General features: G+C 48.0%; 1 protein-coding gene across 2 annotated transcripts; it reads left to right on the forward strand.

Moving 5' to 3' along the window:
• Positions 1-104: 104 nt before the first annotated feature.
• LOC119181086 (tubulin alpha-1 chain-like) lies at positions 105-14,375 on the forward strand. 2 transcript variants are annotated; one of them, XM_075889006.1, is made up of 5 exons: positions 105-220; positions 4,394-4,657; positions 6,495-6,771; positions 9,334-9,861; positions 14,014-14,375. In XM_075889006.1, the coding sequence occupies exons 2-5, from the start codon at positions 4,407-4,409 to the stop codon at positions 14,311-14,313; spliced, it is 1,356 nt and encodes a 451-aa protein (XP_075745121.1). In that variant the 5' UTR covers positions 105-220; positions 4,394-4,406; the 3' UTR covers positions 14,314-14,375. The 2 variants fall into 2 exon arrangements, with proteins under 2 accessions (XP_075745121.1, XP_075745122.1); XM_075889007.1 differs by having other exon boundaries at positions 159-224.
• The last annotated feature ends 220 nt before the right edge of the window (positions 14,376-14,595 follow it).

A 14,595-nucleotide genomic window follows, 5' to 3' on the forward strand; every position in this document is an offset into this window, starting at 1 on the left:
AACTCATTCTTGCTGCATAAATATCTTAACGGTGTTTGAAATAAAAAATACAACCTAACGTTTTTGTGAGCTCTGATTATTGAAACATTACTGTGGTTGCGTAACTGATCTGGGTGCCTATATAAAGCATCTCGCCGCACTACTTTTTACAGACCCATTTGTTTACGGGCGTACGTTAATCACGCCGAAGTAGACGTTCGTTTGGACTGTCAACCCTCAAGTAAGTGCGTATTCCGCCACTAGTTAGTTAAATACACGCTTTTATGTGCGATGAGCTTGGTTAGATTTCCTATTTTTGCGCGTCCAGGAAATTTTACCGCGTCGGGGTAGCTTGGATTGGCGCCGTCTCTCATAGGCCTAGCGCCGGCATGGTCGAAAACACGACTTTCTGTACGTGGCTGGAAATATATGTGTATTCACACTGATCGTAGGTCAGTACGCTTGAAGAACCAGCTGCTCTGCAGAGCGATTGGGTGTTCGTTTTCTATAATCGGAGTGGACGTGCGAAGTGCTGTCGTAGCCGGCCAAGCCGGCAACTGTCTCTTTACAGGCCTAACCTTGGCGTGATTGGTTGCTCAGCAAGCCTAGGATAAATTATTTGATCGCGTTTCGAAGTTAGTCCTATCGCGTCGCTGAATTGAGCAGTTTTCTTGAGGAGGTAGTTTAGTTTCACGACGCTTGCGGGTGAACGTCCTGGTTCATGATAGTGTCCGCCCGTTCTACGCTCCAGAGGTCATCAGCCGGGCGTGCCTGACCGTCCTTTGTTGTTGTGTATAGTACCAGTGAGGTGCCGTATTCGTAATACGGCGGAGGATTCTCGGAGACATAGGTGCACAGCAAAATAACTCGTTCCTGTTTTTTTGCATCTGTTGTTCAAAAGCATACTTCTTGAAAGTGCTCTATTTAACACTAGTTGAGGGTGGTCGCGCCAACCCGCGTGAGGTAACTTGACGTTCAGCACCGCCGCTCGCTGAATCAGCCCATTAGATTCAGACAGTTTTTAAATTTATGAACGTTCTAAACACGGTGCCAGAATCGCTGCGATATTTTTTGCTATAGCTTAGGGTACCCCTTACCGATACACGTGGCAGAGGTTTTCTATTTTAATTGGGAGCAGGTGAGGCAAGGTTCCTTTTGGCGTTGCATAAGTGGTTGCTAGACTGGAAGGGTCAGTGTTGCCAAATTGCCGCTAAATTTGATGGCAAAAGTTTTTTCTGTAGTTGTGGCTTCTTCGTGAGAATTTGGTGCCATCCGCGGTGCATTTCGTGAAGGAGCAACGCTGGCCGTTTCAATTAACGGAATGAACCGCGCCTAGCACTAGTCGAGCGTGGCGCTGCTGTGCAATTAAGAGGCCGTTTTAATTAATAGAATGAACCGCACATTACAGAATTCGTTTTATTTATGGAATGAACCGCGCCTAGCAGAACTCGAGCGCAGCACTGCTACGCAATTAAGAGGCCAATTTAGTTAACGGAATGAACCGCGCCTAGCAGAAGTCGAGGCGCGTTCTCTTGCTGTGTGCGCAGCTGTGCGAATAAGATATCGCGTCTCAGTATTAGGGATGACAGGAAAAACTGAATAGAGTCGCAGGAGGTGATGCGCTGCCCCCTCCCCCCTTACTTTTTTTTTTTCTCAGCTGATCGTGTCGCGTCGACCGCGCGCTACGACGGGGGACGCTACCGGATGGCACCAAACTCGTACGGAGAAGCCACAACTACAGGAAAAAATTGCTTAGCCAAATTTAGCGGCAGTCTGGCAACAACCACCCCAAAGTCTGGCAACTGACTTATGCAACGCCAAAAGGAACCTTGCCGCAGGTGAAACGGATGTGAAACAGTGGTTCTACGTTTCGGCATGCACCGCTCCTTCGTGTGAGCTGATTTCTTCGTAGTATTAGGGTCGTGTGATTAATATGCACCAATTAAAGCCAGTTCACAGCTTCACGCGTCAAGTTCGAAAGTTGTGCAGTGCGAGACACCCGAAACTAATGACGTTCCGACAAGGTGCAGGCCTTACTTCTGTTCGCTCAATTTACACCGCCCAACTCGCACTGACCCATGTGAAATCGCGCATGCGGACAGTTTATGAGGCGCAAACGTCTTTGGAAAAACGCACCGCCTTAGTAGAGGCGGGTATGGCGCCTACGCCTCAGTGCTGCATGCGCTGTGTGCTCGGCTGCACCAAGCTTGCACGGTCAACGTAGGAGGTGCAGGAAAATCGTGAACCAGTGGTGCCTATCTTCCGCACCTTTCGAAATGAATGGCAGGGTTCAGAAGTCGAAGCTGCACCGCTGAAATGAGTAAAGTGCGGCACCTCGTGAACTGCTTCACGTGGTGCAGCCGAATAGAACAGGCTTATTTTCAGCAATCGCCTGATGCACATGTCTCAGTTCAGTATCTGTACTATGCGATCTCCAGTGCGAATTTAAAATTAACTGATGTTTTGCTCGCAGGCAGGATTGTCTGTTTACGTTTTGCCAGACGATCACGCCAACCTTTTGCCTCCTTATTTTGGTCAGGTTCATTACTTCGTTTTTGCACTCCTTGTGAGGCGATTCTGCTACTCATGTGCCGATTTATTGCATGGCTAGGCTCGTCTTTAAAGGGGCCGTGCAACACTTCTGGAGCATGGTCGGAAAACTCTGCCGATTGGTAGTAGAGGCGGCCTGGAATCCACAAATTGTCAGTCTGCTAACAATTGCTTTCTCTTCTCTTGACCAATCACGGAAGATGCTCAAAATTCGCTCGTAAAAAGCCCATCTATCATCCTTTAGCTGATTTGAACATGGCACGCTCGGTCGTTAGAGATCGCCCCAAAAGGCCGAGACTTGTCCACGCGCGCGCGCATTGCGATCACGCTAACAAGGCCGCGCATTCGAAGGAAAAAAATATGCTAAAAATTGCGAGGCGCACGTGAAGGTTTTTTTTTTTTTTTTTGCCTCATGCTATCTCTCCCTGCTTTGTTTTTAGCGCTTTTAGTCGGGACAAGAGAGAATGCCATTGCCGCTTCCATGGCATCTTTTTAACTCCGCTCGTACTGAACGGATTCTTGAAATGTTTGTCATTAAATTCGTGAGAAAATAACATCTTGTAGCGAGTTCATTCAATGTACTTGAAAAAGTGTTTTGGGGGCCCGTATAAGGGGTACTGACAGAATTTTTCACTTGTTCCTTTTTCTTTCTTTAGCGTCAAATAAGCCAAGACTTTGAGAGCGTAGGAAATGTACTGGTATCTTGTTTAATGAGTGAGCGTGCCACTTTCAGTCGGCCAATGCCTGCAAGATGTAAGCGCATGTGCATCCTGAAAGCTCAAAGCATGCTTTTAAAAACTCGTTTCGGTTCCTACTGTACACTGACGTCGAGACATGGTATGAGTGAGCTGCATCAGCAGGCGGTACTATCTGCAAGCGAAAGTTTCCTTGATCTATCCTCGTTCGTACGTAGCCTTCGATTGTCTGGTTCGTTTGCTGTGCACAGCACGTTACTGTCACGCTGGACGTAACTTCAAGATTCAATATTTTTAAGCCTGACGTAACCTTAGTCTTCTATAGTTAGGTCTGAACGACACTAGACACTCGGAAAAAATGCGGGCACGCGCTTTGGTGCGCGCTCTCGTAGTCTTCTATGCTCTTGCTGAAAAGGTTTTACGTGCGTAAGCAGCTCAAGTGCAAGACTGTAGTTGTTGGCATGTTTAACGAATCTCATGTTGGGTGTCCAGGAGAAAAAGTTGCGGTTAGTTAATAGTTATTTGCGATAACAGACATATTGAGGCGCGGTTGAGAGGAGTTGCTGCTTTGCGTGGCGCTTCGCTCCCGCTCTCGGGCGTGGCCACCGGAGCTGCCCTGCACTGGCAGTCGGTCCACAGCCACGGTGTCAAACATGAACTACTGTCCCCTGGCGCTAGCGTCGGGTGTGGGTGGTGGTCCCGCATATTCCTGATCTTCGTGCCCGTCCTTCTGGGCAATGGCACTGGGGAAAGACCATGCGGGGCACAAGTGTCGTTCATTAGCATGGCAGAGAGCCAAACTTGGAATTTGTTTACTGTGAGCGTGGTTACAACTTGTGGTTTGTCTTATGCTCTGCGAATTCAAATCTGCCGATAGTGCAAATTATAAATGTGTCGCGTCAGTCAGCTTGACAATACTTTCCGCTTGCAATTTTGCTGTCGTGGGGTGTTTTAACTGCCCTGTGTGCGTGTGTTTGCTTGTATGCACATTAAGTTTCAGTGGAGATTGATGGGGATTTTAAAGCCCTCCTCTTTTTGGCGACACCATTGCTGACCTGTGAATTCATGCAAACCGCTAATTCCTAGAACATACTGACCTCATAAACACTCTTGCCTCAAAGATTATCATTGGTGCTTACCGACATGCCTGTTTTCTTATTCTGTCGCAGCTAAACTGTGAAAATGCGCGAGTGCATATCTGTTCACGTTGGACAAGCGGGCGTCCAGATCGGCAATGCCTGCTGGGAGCTCTACTGCCTTGAGCATGGCATTCAGCCAGACGGCCAGATGCCCAGTGACAAGACGATCGGCGGAGGCGACGACTCGTTCAACACATTCTTCTGTGAGACCGGAGCCGGCAAGCACGTGCCTCGTGCAGTCTATGTCGACCTCGAACCCACGGTCGTCGACGAAGTCCGTACTGGTACTTACAGGTGTGCAGCAGTTTCTTATGGTCGCACGGCTTCTGTAGTTCTTTTGCAAACTTCAACCACTTCGCAAAATTCGCATATTAAGGGTAATTCTATCTGCCTCCCGCAACGCGCAGCCGATCGGGTAAGCCGCCAAAGAGGTCGTAGGAAGTAATTGCGAAAGTAGAAAAACAAACTGGTTGAAAAGGCATCTATAGTGTTTAGGGGGAGGGGGGGATGTAGCACATGGCCAAGGGACAAAAGAAAATAGTTCTTCGAACTCTTGAATGGGCGTCCTGTTGGCCTCGTTGTGCAAGCAACGCTAGCCAATGTTCCCCATTGTGATGGTGTCATGCGCAGCAAGAGCCGCGGTACATAATTGGTGGACTGCAGTCTGTCGGCAGCATCACGAGCACTGCACGTGTGGCCGCAGCTAGTGAGGCGAACACCGCATCCTTCTCGGTGGTAGCAGTTGGTGCTCTCGTAGGAAGGGGCGGTGTGGTGGCTGAGCTCGTGGGAGGAACTAGCGTACTCGTGGAGGTTTGCGAACGTTGCCGATGTCATTCGGCCGCCACCGCCGAGAGCGTTGCAAAACGAGCGGCCCTTCTCGACCGCTGCGTTTCCCCACCTGTTGATGTTGTTGACAGTGGTCCTGAACAATTCCAGCGCATCGTAGAGTCATCCCGAGAGGGTAGTATGACTGTGCCCTTGTCCTAGACCTGCGAAAACGGGCAGCGCAGTTTGTTGGTTGCACTTGCAGTTGAGGCAGCACGGATTTTCCGTGGTGGATTGGCAACCTCGGGGTGGCTGCCACCATAATGGAGGCAGAGCTCGTCGCGCAAGTTTGTCGCAGTGGTGTGGCTGAAACTGCTGCAGTGGGCACAAGGGGCTGTGAGATACGAAGACAGACTGCTCACTGCAGCTTGAAGAGGCACACCTCCAGTGGGATGGTGATGTCATTGAAAATCGAGGTTCCACATTGGCAGGATGTAACGAATAGCAGTACCCCCTCGCTTGCAAGTGATACTGGTTCTTTTTCTTAGGATGGGCCAACTGCAATGCTTTACGGGCTGCACAAGGAGGGCTGTCCTCTTTGTTCTTCATGGGGGCACCATTAAGTCGTACATATTTTTAACCGTGCACTCTCCTGGCTTTCGGACATATTTTTGCATTGAGTTATAGTGCAAGGATCCTTCATGCAGTCAGACTGTTACGTATTGTTATGAAGCGTATATCTGCGTATTCTTGCCAATACTGCAATCGAGTGGCCACTAAACACACTTGAGACTTTACAATGCGCGTTTTACAAACTTCACCTAAATTACTAATCAAGGACAGTGCTGGTTGTTAAGCAGTCTAGATTATTTGTTCAGATAGTTAAAGATGAACCTTATGAAGGCCTTTGTTGCACTGATTGGCCTTTTTTTTTCCTTTTTGGGTGCGTAATGAGCGCATGGACGCCGTCCTCAAGGAGGCACACGTCATCATTTCTGGTGGCCAAAACGTGAAGATGCGTGCGGACCAACCAACATGTGGTGCCACAAACATTTAAATGTTTGTCCCAAAAAGATGCGCGAACGGGGCTTCCGAGATTGCCTACTGGCACACGGCAGATCATTTCGGAGTCCAGAATCCACCAGTTTTGATTTTGGCAGTCTCCACTTGGGGTGCTGTTCAGACTAGGAAAAGGCCCATGCTTATGTGGCATGAGACTAGGACACCTTTAGGGGCTGTTGGGCAGAGTGCATGTATACTTCACTGCAGTTGCCTAAGTACCAGCCCTAGTTTGTGCAGTTAATGTGGCTGATAACTCTTTTGGCGCAACACTCGCGGCTTGTATTAATCGTCTTGACTGCTGCAGGCAGTTGTTTCACCCCGAGCAGTTGATCACTGGCAAGGAAGATGCAGCAAACAACTATGCTCGCGGCCACTACACAATCGGCAAGGAGATTGTGGATCTGGTGCTGGACCGGATCAGGAAGCTGGCAGACCAGTGCACGGGACTGCAAGGTTTCCTCATCTTCCACAGCTTCGGAGGTGGCACCGGCTCGGGCTTCACCTCGCTTCTCATGGAGCGCCTCTCGGTGGACTATGGCAAGAAGTCCAAGCTCGAGTTTGCCATCTACCCAGCCCCACAGGTACTTACTTTCTTTAGCCTCCCATTCTGTGCTGTAGTTTGCACGTAGAGTACCCAGACACTATGGAGGTGTCGGCTGCCCGGCTTTCTGGCTCGGTTGCTGGCTAATCTTGTTGGCCCAGGAGCTGCTTCATGTCAGTTGTCCTCGCCAGTGTGTCTGACAGCATACCTGTCCCCAGCCATGTGGCTGGTGTGGGCTGCACTCCTGCATATTCCTGTTCTTCGTGTAGTCCCATCAGACGAGTACACCGGGGAGAGACCATGCAGGAGACATCAGCTTCTCGCACCGCTTTGTAAATGCTCATCTATTGCATGCTGTGCCAATCGGCAGTTCTTGTTTAATTCACGTCTGCTGCCACCACTCTTCTCTGTTGCCTCCCTGTTTGGGTTAGGCAAGGCACACCTATTTTACTGCTACTTAGTTTTTGTCGTGCCAATGCTTTAATAAAGCACCAGTCCAGTCAAGAAGTGCCCTTTGGCAGCTATGGCCCACTTTTTGCTCATGGTCGGTACACTTAACCCTGGATGTAACGAAATTGATAATTTCCTCATCTGGGGGGAGGCATCGCTCTAAGTTTGCACCCGGCAGCTGCAAAAAGGAAACCACGCACTGAGCAACTGAGCTTCATCTTCGGATTGTCTGCGGCTCGAAAGTAAGCCAGTGGCGTAAGCAGAACAGTCTCATTGTCATCACTATTGGGCAATGGCGGCGCCGATGCTTGCTGAACAGCGGCGGTTTTTGGTAGTGCCACTGCGCGTTTTAGACTTTCATGCATTTCCAGAACCTGAACATATGTCAACAGTGTTAAACATTGGGTTTCCTGTATAGCAATAAATATCCGAGCCGGGAATCGCATTGTGAAGTTTCGTTGAAGCGGGACGGCAGAAGAAAAGGTGTTCATCGTGGCGACAATATTTATGCATTGTCTCCTATGGACTGCTGACAGGGAATTGCGATTTTTTTCGTTGCAGCAGAAATTTCTTTGAAGCGGCGTTGTTATAGCGGGGTTTGACCGTTTCTTGAATTTTCGTACTGAACGTGCTTACATATGCGCAAATTAAACAAACGGGGGACTGAAGGCAGAACTAAGCCGAACCACTTATTTTACAGTAAAATCGGTGCGTTATTATATCCCAGGCCTTTACAGGGCTTGCACTTGTCGCCTACGCGGCCTTCACCACCACCCTGACTTGCTGACTTGACGCTTTGGACGCACGGTCCCCTGTATTGACCACTCCTGGCCTTTATACAGGAAACAGAACTTTTCATTTTCACAGTGAAATCTCGGTATACCGAACTTCAGGGCGCCGTGAAAATTAGTTGTTTTGCAAGGTCGTAGTGAAAGGTAAAACGTTCACCATGCTCATTTTTCGCAGACCAAAACGACCCACTTACAACGGTGGGTTCTTGAACTCTTTTTTTTTTTTTTTTCATGAGAAAAAAACAAATGCCCACGTAAACGCCTAAGAATGCAAGTTTACAAAAAGTCCTCTCGGTGAGGCCTCCAGCTCATCCGCATTCCTGTGGTGCGATTTGGTTCTTTGGTCACAACAGCCTGCTTTTTGACTTCCACTTGCCGAAGAAGTCCACTTTCTTGCTTGGCGAAAACAGTTTCCGCTTCTTTGTCTCAAATCACCGCAGCATGAATGCAGAGTTGCTTTGCGGGTGCGATACGTAATCACCGAAAAAAAAAAAAAAAGGTGAACACTACTGACACGCGGCTGTCATCGCCTCTTTCGAAGAACAAGAAATAGTGCTAAAAAAGTTTTCTCATTCGGTTTTGTGCTCCCTCGCTATCTCGGGTTTTACGTGCCCATGCTTCTTGCTCTGCAACTCCAGCTCTGCCTCGCTGACCTTACCCTCCCGTGTTGCCCTCGCCCCTCACCTCTGCTGCTTGTTAACCAGCAGCGTCAGCATTTCGTCAAAAAAAAAAAAAAAAGACTGAAAATAGCCCTTTTCTCTTCCCCCCCTCTGCCCTGTTGAGAGTCTTTCGAGAAGCGTGGCGTTCGTTCGATTTGTCGTCTGCTTACGTACTGCTCCTGGGTAGCCACGACGGTTTTCAGAACACGAGTTCGTAGTACTGAGGTGCTGTTAATATAATGTGGAACTAAATTAATGCTCATTATTCTGAAAAGTTCAGTATTCTGGAGTAAGTAGTAGTAGTAGTGAAATAATTTTACACCGATATTAGCAGTCTGCGTGGGATTTTTTAGAAAGTTTGTTAATGTGGGGTTCGTTCTACAGAACGAACTGTATTACTGTATTTAACCGATGCCAGTAGGGCATACTGGTGCCAATAAAAAAAATTTTGATAGCGTTTATATGGACATTTTCGGAGGTTTTTGCCGTCGCCGCCATATTCTGTGACAAGTCCAAATCAATACCATGCCCCCCCCCCCCCCCCCCCGCACATCGCAACTTTCACGAGCGGGTAAAGAACCTCGTGCGCTGCTCAAGCAGAGATCGAATGATTCGTTATATGGAGGTTCGTTATAAATAGGTTTAAGTGTATTTACCGGCAGCGGTGTATTCTAGTCTTCACTCTACGTCTTCTCATTGCAGGTCTCCACAGCAGTCGTGGAACCCTACAACTCTATTCTCACCACACACACCACTCTCGAGCATTCAGACTGTGCTTTCATGGTCGACAACGAGGCAATCTTTGACATCTGCCGGCGCAACCTCGACATTGAAAGGCCCACCTACACGAATCTCAACAGGCTCATCGGCCAGATCGTCTCCTCCATCACCGCCTCTCTGCGGTTCGATGGTGCCCTGAACGTCGACCTGACAGAGTTCCAGACCAACTTGGTGCCCTACCCTCGCATCCACTTCCCCCTCGTCACCTATGCTCCAGTCATCTCTGCTGAGAAAGCCTACCACGAGCAGCTGACTGTCGCTGAGATCACCAACTCCTGCTTTGAGCCTGCCAACCAGATGGTAAAGTGTGACCCTCGCCACGGAAAGTACATGGCCTGCTGTCTCCTGTACCGAGGGGATGTTGTCCCTAAGGATGTAAATGCTGCTATTGCGGCCATCAAGACCAAGCGCACGATCCAGTTTGTGGACTGGTGCCCCACTGGATTTAAGGTAAGTTGCTGCTACCTTGTGCGTCGTGCTTAGCGTAATTGAGAGAACCAGGTAGTTCTAAAGGGACTATATATTAATAAAAACCAACAATATTGCCACGTTACGTAGATGTGTTACGACGCATGTGCAGTGGCCGCGACAGCACCTCAAGGGCTTGCAGTGCGCTATTCTTAAGCTCCCTAATGTCGCTGTGGCAGGCACATTCACTTCACTACTGTGCATCTCGGCCTCCTCCCTGTACGGTGCGATGACAGTGCTGACCCCTATGGCTGACTGGATGCGAGAAACTGGTCCTGTGCTGCGATTTCTGAAGCAGACACGGTTTCCGAAACTTGAAATATGACGTTTGCTTTCCAATTTTGGAGGCAGGAAAGCTATTTTAAAATAAGCCACTAAGCTTAGTCAAGCCGGCCTAAAATCCAACATGGCGGTGTTCATACAGATTCGTGGTGCAGCTCAAAACAAGCGATTTAGTCCGAAAAATTGGTCGAAAGAATGCATTAGCGCTATGGGAACACTGATGGTGCACTTCAAGTCCGAAATAGCCAACAATATCGAATTTCGGTCAGCGACTGTATTTGGGTATAGCACATGATTATTTAGATGTATTTATTTAGAATTGCAGTGCGAATAAGGATGAAGCGAAGCTTTACCGCCCCCTTTTTAAAGCTTAAAATTTCATCTTTTAAAGGGACACTAACAACAACTGTTAAGTCGATGGCGATTGTTGAAATAGCAGTCCAGAAACCTAGTTTTACTTTTGTGCCAAGGAAGTGCTTATTTGGGTGCCTTTACTGCGTTGCGTGGCTTACATTGCGTGGGTTTGCTGTGCTGACACCGCAACTTGTAGCACTAAAGAGAAAGTAGCGGGAGCCACAGCATCAACCACAGCCATTGAAAAATTTTTAGCGATGGCCTTCAAGTTTGCAGGCGTACTTGGCTTAACTGGGCCCCGCTAGATGGCACGACCTGTCCCATTTCTTCACCAGGTGAAAATTTTTTTCGGCGGTTCATTTTTCTATGAATCGCACATAAGTGAACAAGCAGGATTTTGTCTTTTAACCACTAGTAGTTGGTCTGGCTGCACATAAGAATCTTCTGTGCATTGAGGGCTGATGCACCTTTTGAAAACGGAAAAACCGTGACAGTTGGTTTTTTAAAAACCACGTGTTCAGGTAGCATGTCTATCTGTTCTGTAAATATTGTTTAATTCATCGCGAAAGTACAGTGCAGTCCACTTATAACGATATCGAGAAAACCTAAAAATATGATCGTTATAACCGGTGATCGTTATATCTGGACTGCCGCCAAAAAATCGTCGCCGGACGTACCTTTTGTAGCTCCAGGCTTCATTTCGCTATTTTCACCAATTAATAAATATTGTAGATAGTAGGATGTCAAAAACAAGACTTTATTTCTTACTCCGAAGAACGCATCACGGGTTCGCTGAGGAAGAGAGACTGACCGACGGCGGGGTGGGAGCAGTGGGAGAAGAAAGCACAGCCAGAGGTACACAGCCGGAATGCCAACGAGGCCCCGCCCCGATGCCGCCGCGCCGCTTTGCTTTTCGCTTTTTTTATTTTCTCTCTCTTTCCCGCTTTTGTTCGGCAATCTACGAGTAGCTTGCCGTTGTAGAAGGCGGGGAGCCGCGGAGCGCGGCACTTTGCTTTTCGCATTTTTTTTTTTAAATTCTCTCAGCCTCTCCGCGTTCGACGCGCGGCGAGGCGCAAAACGTGACACAGCTGGCGCCATCTGTAGCGCGTCGCGCCAACTCGCGATGCTCTCCTCGGCTTTTTGAACGGCCGGGACGCGCTGCCGGCGCTGTGCTGCAGTGGCGGCAGATACGTACTCGCCTACGCTAACTTTTCGTCTCGTCTCGGCATAGTTCGTTTCAGAGGAACTTATCAATCTAAATGTTACGATTATTCTGAATGAAACATGCCGTCCACGGCAAACTTTTCATCGTTGTATCCGATATGCGGTGGATAACATATCGTTATATATGGTTTTTTTCCCCATAGCCCCAATGCATAAAATGAGACTGTTAAGTCGACCCATCGTTATAACCGATATATCGTTATATGTGGTATCGTTATAAGTGGACTGCACTGTACATCAAATCAACTACATAACATGCCGCGGCAGCTGGCGAGTGGCCAGCTAGCACTGAAAGTTTCCCAACCACCTGGCCCAGCGCTGCCGTCTTGGTCTTGTTCTGCTCGTGGATTGCTTTTTTTTTTTTTTTTTCTCCACGTGTGGCAGCAACTTCGGCGTGGCTCCACTTGTTTTGAGCTGGATGCGAAGCTGTTTTGAGCTGGATGCACTGGATGCGAAGCCGCGATTAAAGGAAGCACGCGTCTCTCGAAAGAGTGGCCGATCACGCAGCTCCTATTGGCTGCTGAGTGCGATGATGAATCTGTGGCTCTCCTTCTGATCCAGCACCGGCCTTGCAAGTGCCGGTGTTCTCTTCGCATGCGTTGTTTTCCTGTTTGCCATCATTCCGCTCGGTTCTCGCATGTGCGCTTCAATCTTTGTCTTTACAAAACGATCTTTCACCTTGTTCACGGGTTGCGATTGTTTTCCTGTCGCTAACGATGGTCCGGGCAAAGTTTGGTACTCTCATCGGCCACTGTCTTGAACAGAGCGCGTGCAAACTTGTACGCATGGTGAAGCCCGTTCACGCGCCAATGCATGGGTGACCGTCGTATCGATGCTGAGCATCTTCTCCTTTGTTTCGAGACAACTGCATTGATGCTTATCGCGCCATCGAGAATCTGTGCAACGCTCAGTCTTCACAAGTGAGGCTGGTGTTGGTGTTTCGTGCGCCTGGCGCGTTGCACTCGCCAACTGCAGTGATGATGGCCCCGAACAGTGCGACCGCATCATCAACTGTGCATTTGCCAACACGTTTTTGGACGTGCTAGGAGTTGGCAGAGGACGATAACATACATGTTGCTGTGCAACCAAAGCTCGGCGCTATGTCGGCAACTGATAGCGCAATGACGGCAACCAACAGGCTGCGGAGAAGGACCCTTTCTGTGTGAAAACTGCTCAAACACAGCTTCAACACAAGCAGGAAAAGCGGAAAAAAGAAAAAGTCCAAAAGGACATTTCCAGCTACTTTGCAGGGTCACTTTATACCAAAATATGTGTTCGAAACTTTGTGTTCCTTTTCTCAGGATGACTTTTTGGGCAGTAAGGCTGTTTATGTTTAGTCTGGTGGTATCTCTGCAACCGCTGATTTGATATGTCAGATTTGTATTATTATGTACCCTGATAAGTAGCTCACACACTGACAACCGTTCTTAAATTGTGGGTAATTTGATCATTAATCAAAATTTCATTGATAAATACTCAATGGCAAACACTAAATTCAGTGCTCTTTTAAATTTTCAGCAAGAAAATTAAAGGGGGGGGGGGGGGGGGCTCTGTTCTAGTGTAAAGCGTCCATCCAGGAATAGTCAGTGATTTTCATGGTTCTAGCACATTTATTAAATTCACCAGAGCCTAAGTAACAAACCTATGTGGACTATCCCGATATATATGGCTGTAACTTGGCAACCAGTGAACCTAGGTGCATGAAATTTATTGGTTATTCAAATGGCTTTATTAGTTGAACCACTCTGACAACTTTATTAGGATATTTCAACAAACAAGAAAGTTGCCTTTTTGTGGCAGCCTCCCCCCTTAATTCTAGGTGGTAATCATTTATCGAAAGAGTTCTGCAAGCGGCCTACTGTGTCGCATTTGTTCTCGTGCTGTTCCCTTAATTTCTTGGCAAGTAGGGCACTGCTGTTAATACTATTGTCGCTTCAGACGGCAAGCATTTAGGTTTCACTCTGATGTAAATTGTTATTCGACTTCAGCGTCCCTTTAAGGGCTCTAGTGAATCTTGTTTATGGAGGCAGAGATGAAACCTGGACTTTTCAGGATCATTCATTTCACCAATCTGTTCAAAGGTTTTGAGGCATTCTTTTGTTAAGATTTTGGTGCACAATTTTATTTTGATCCCTTTCTAAAGCGCCTGGAAATCCAAAACGACCAAGAGGAGTTTAAGGAACATTAAACCAGAGGGAATTCTTAAAAGTGGCTGCTATAGAATAGTTACTGCATTCTCGGTTGTTCAATCACTACACCCGATTCGTATTGCAGGTTGGCATCAACTACCAGCCCCCGACTGTTGTACCCGGTGGCGACCTCGCCAAGGTCCAGCGTGCTGTGTGCATGCTTTCAAACACAACGGCTATTGCCGAGGCCTGGGCACGTCTCGACCACAAGTTCGACCTCATGTATGCCAAGCGGGCGTTTGTCCACTGGTATGTCGGCGAAGGCATGGAGGAGGGAGAGTTCTCCGAAGCCAGGGAGGACTTGGCTGCCCTTGAGAAGGACTACGAGGAGGTCGGCATCGACTCTGCAGATGGTGCGGAGGACGATGGTGGGGAGGAGTTTTGAAAAGCGTTTGTTCCCTCCTGCTCGGGGCCATGGAATAAAAGAGCAGTTTAGATTGCCTGAAATCTCTTGGGTTTTTGTGAACAGTAGGCATCCTTTGATTCCCTGGTGTGATGAGCATTTAATCATGTTGCATGCAAATTCTAGGCTACTAAAACAATGAAGTCAACATACACATAGGGCATTGTGCCAACTTTCCTAAGGCAAATGAAATGGTAATGTAATGACATAGTACTGTAAAATGCTGTGGAAGTTAAGCGATTAATATTCTCATGAGCACAAATT

The sequence above is a fragment of the Rhipicephalus microplus genome, chromosome 3, assembly GCF_043290135.1.
Source record: "Rhipicephalus microplus isolate Deutch F79 chromosome 3, USDA_Rmic, whole genome shotgun sequence".
Classification (NCBI taxonomy): Eukaryota; Metazoa; Arthropoda; class Arachnida; order Ixodida; family Ixodidae; genus Rhipicephalus; species Rhipicephalus microplus.

Coding starts and splice junctions, on each gene's coding strand:
- LOC119181086 (XM_075889006.1), top strand. CDS start 4,407: ATGCGCGAGTGCATATCTGTTCACGTTGGACAAGCGGGCGTCCAGATC. Junction 4,658..6,494: donor GTCCGTACTGGTACTTACAG/GTGTGCAGCAGT, acceptor TGACTGCTGCAG/GCAGTTGTTTCACCCCGAGC. Junction 9,862..14,013: donor GGTGCCCCACTGGATTTAAG/GTAAGTTGCTGC, acceptor TTCGTATTGCAG/GTTGGCATCAACTACCAGCC.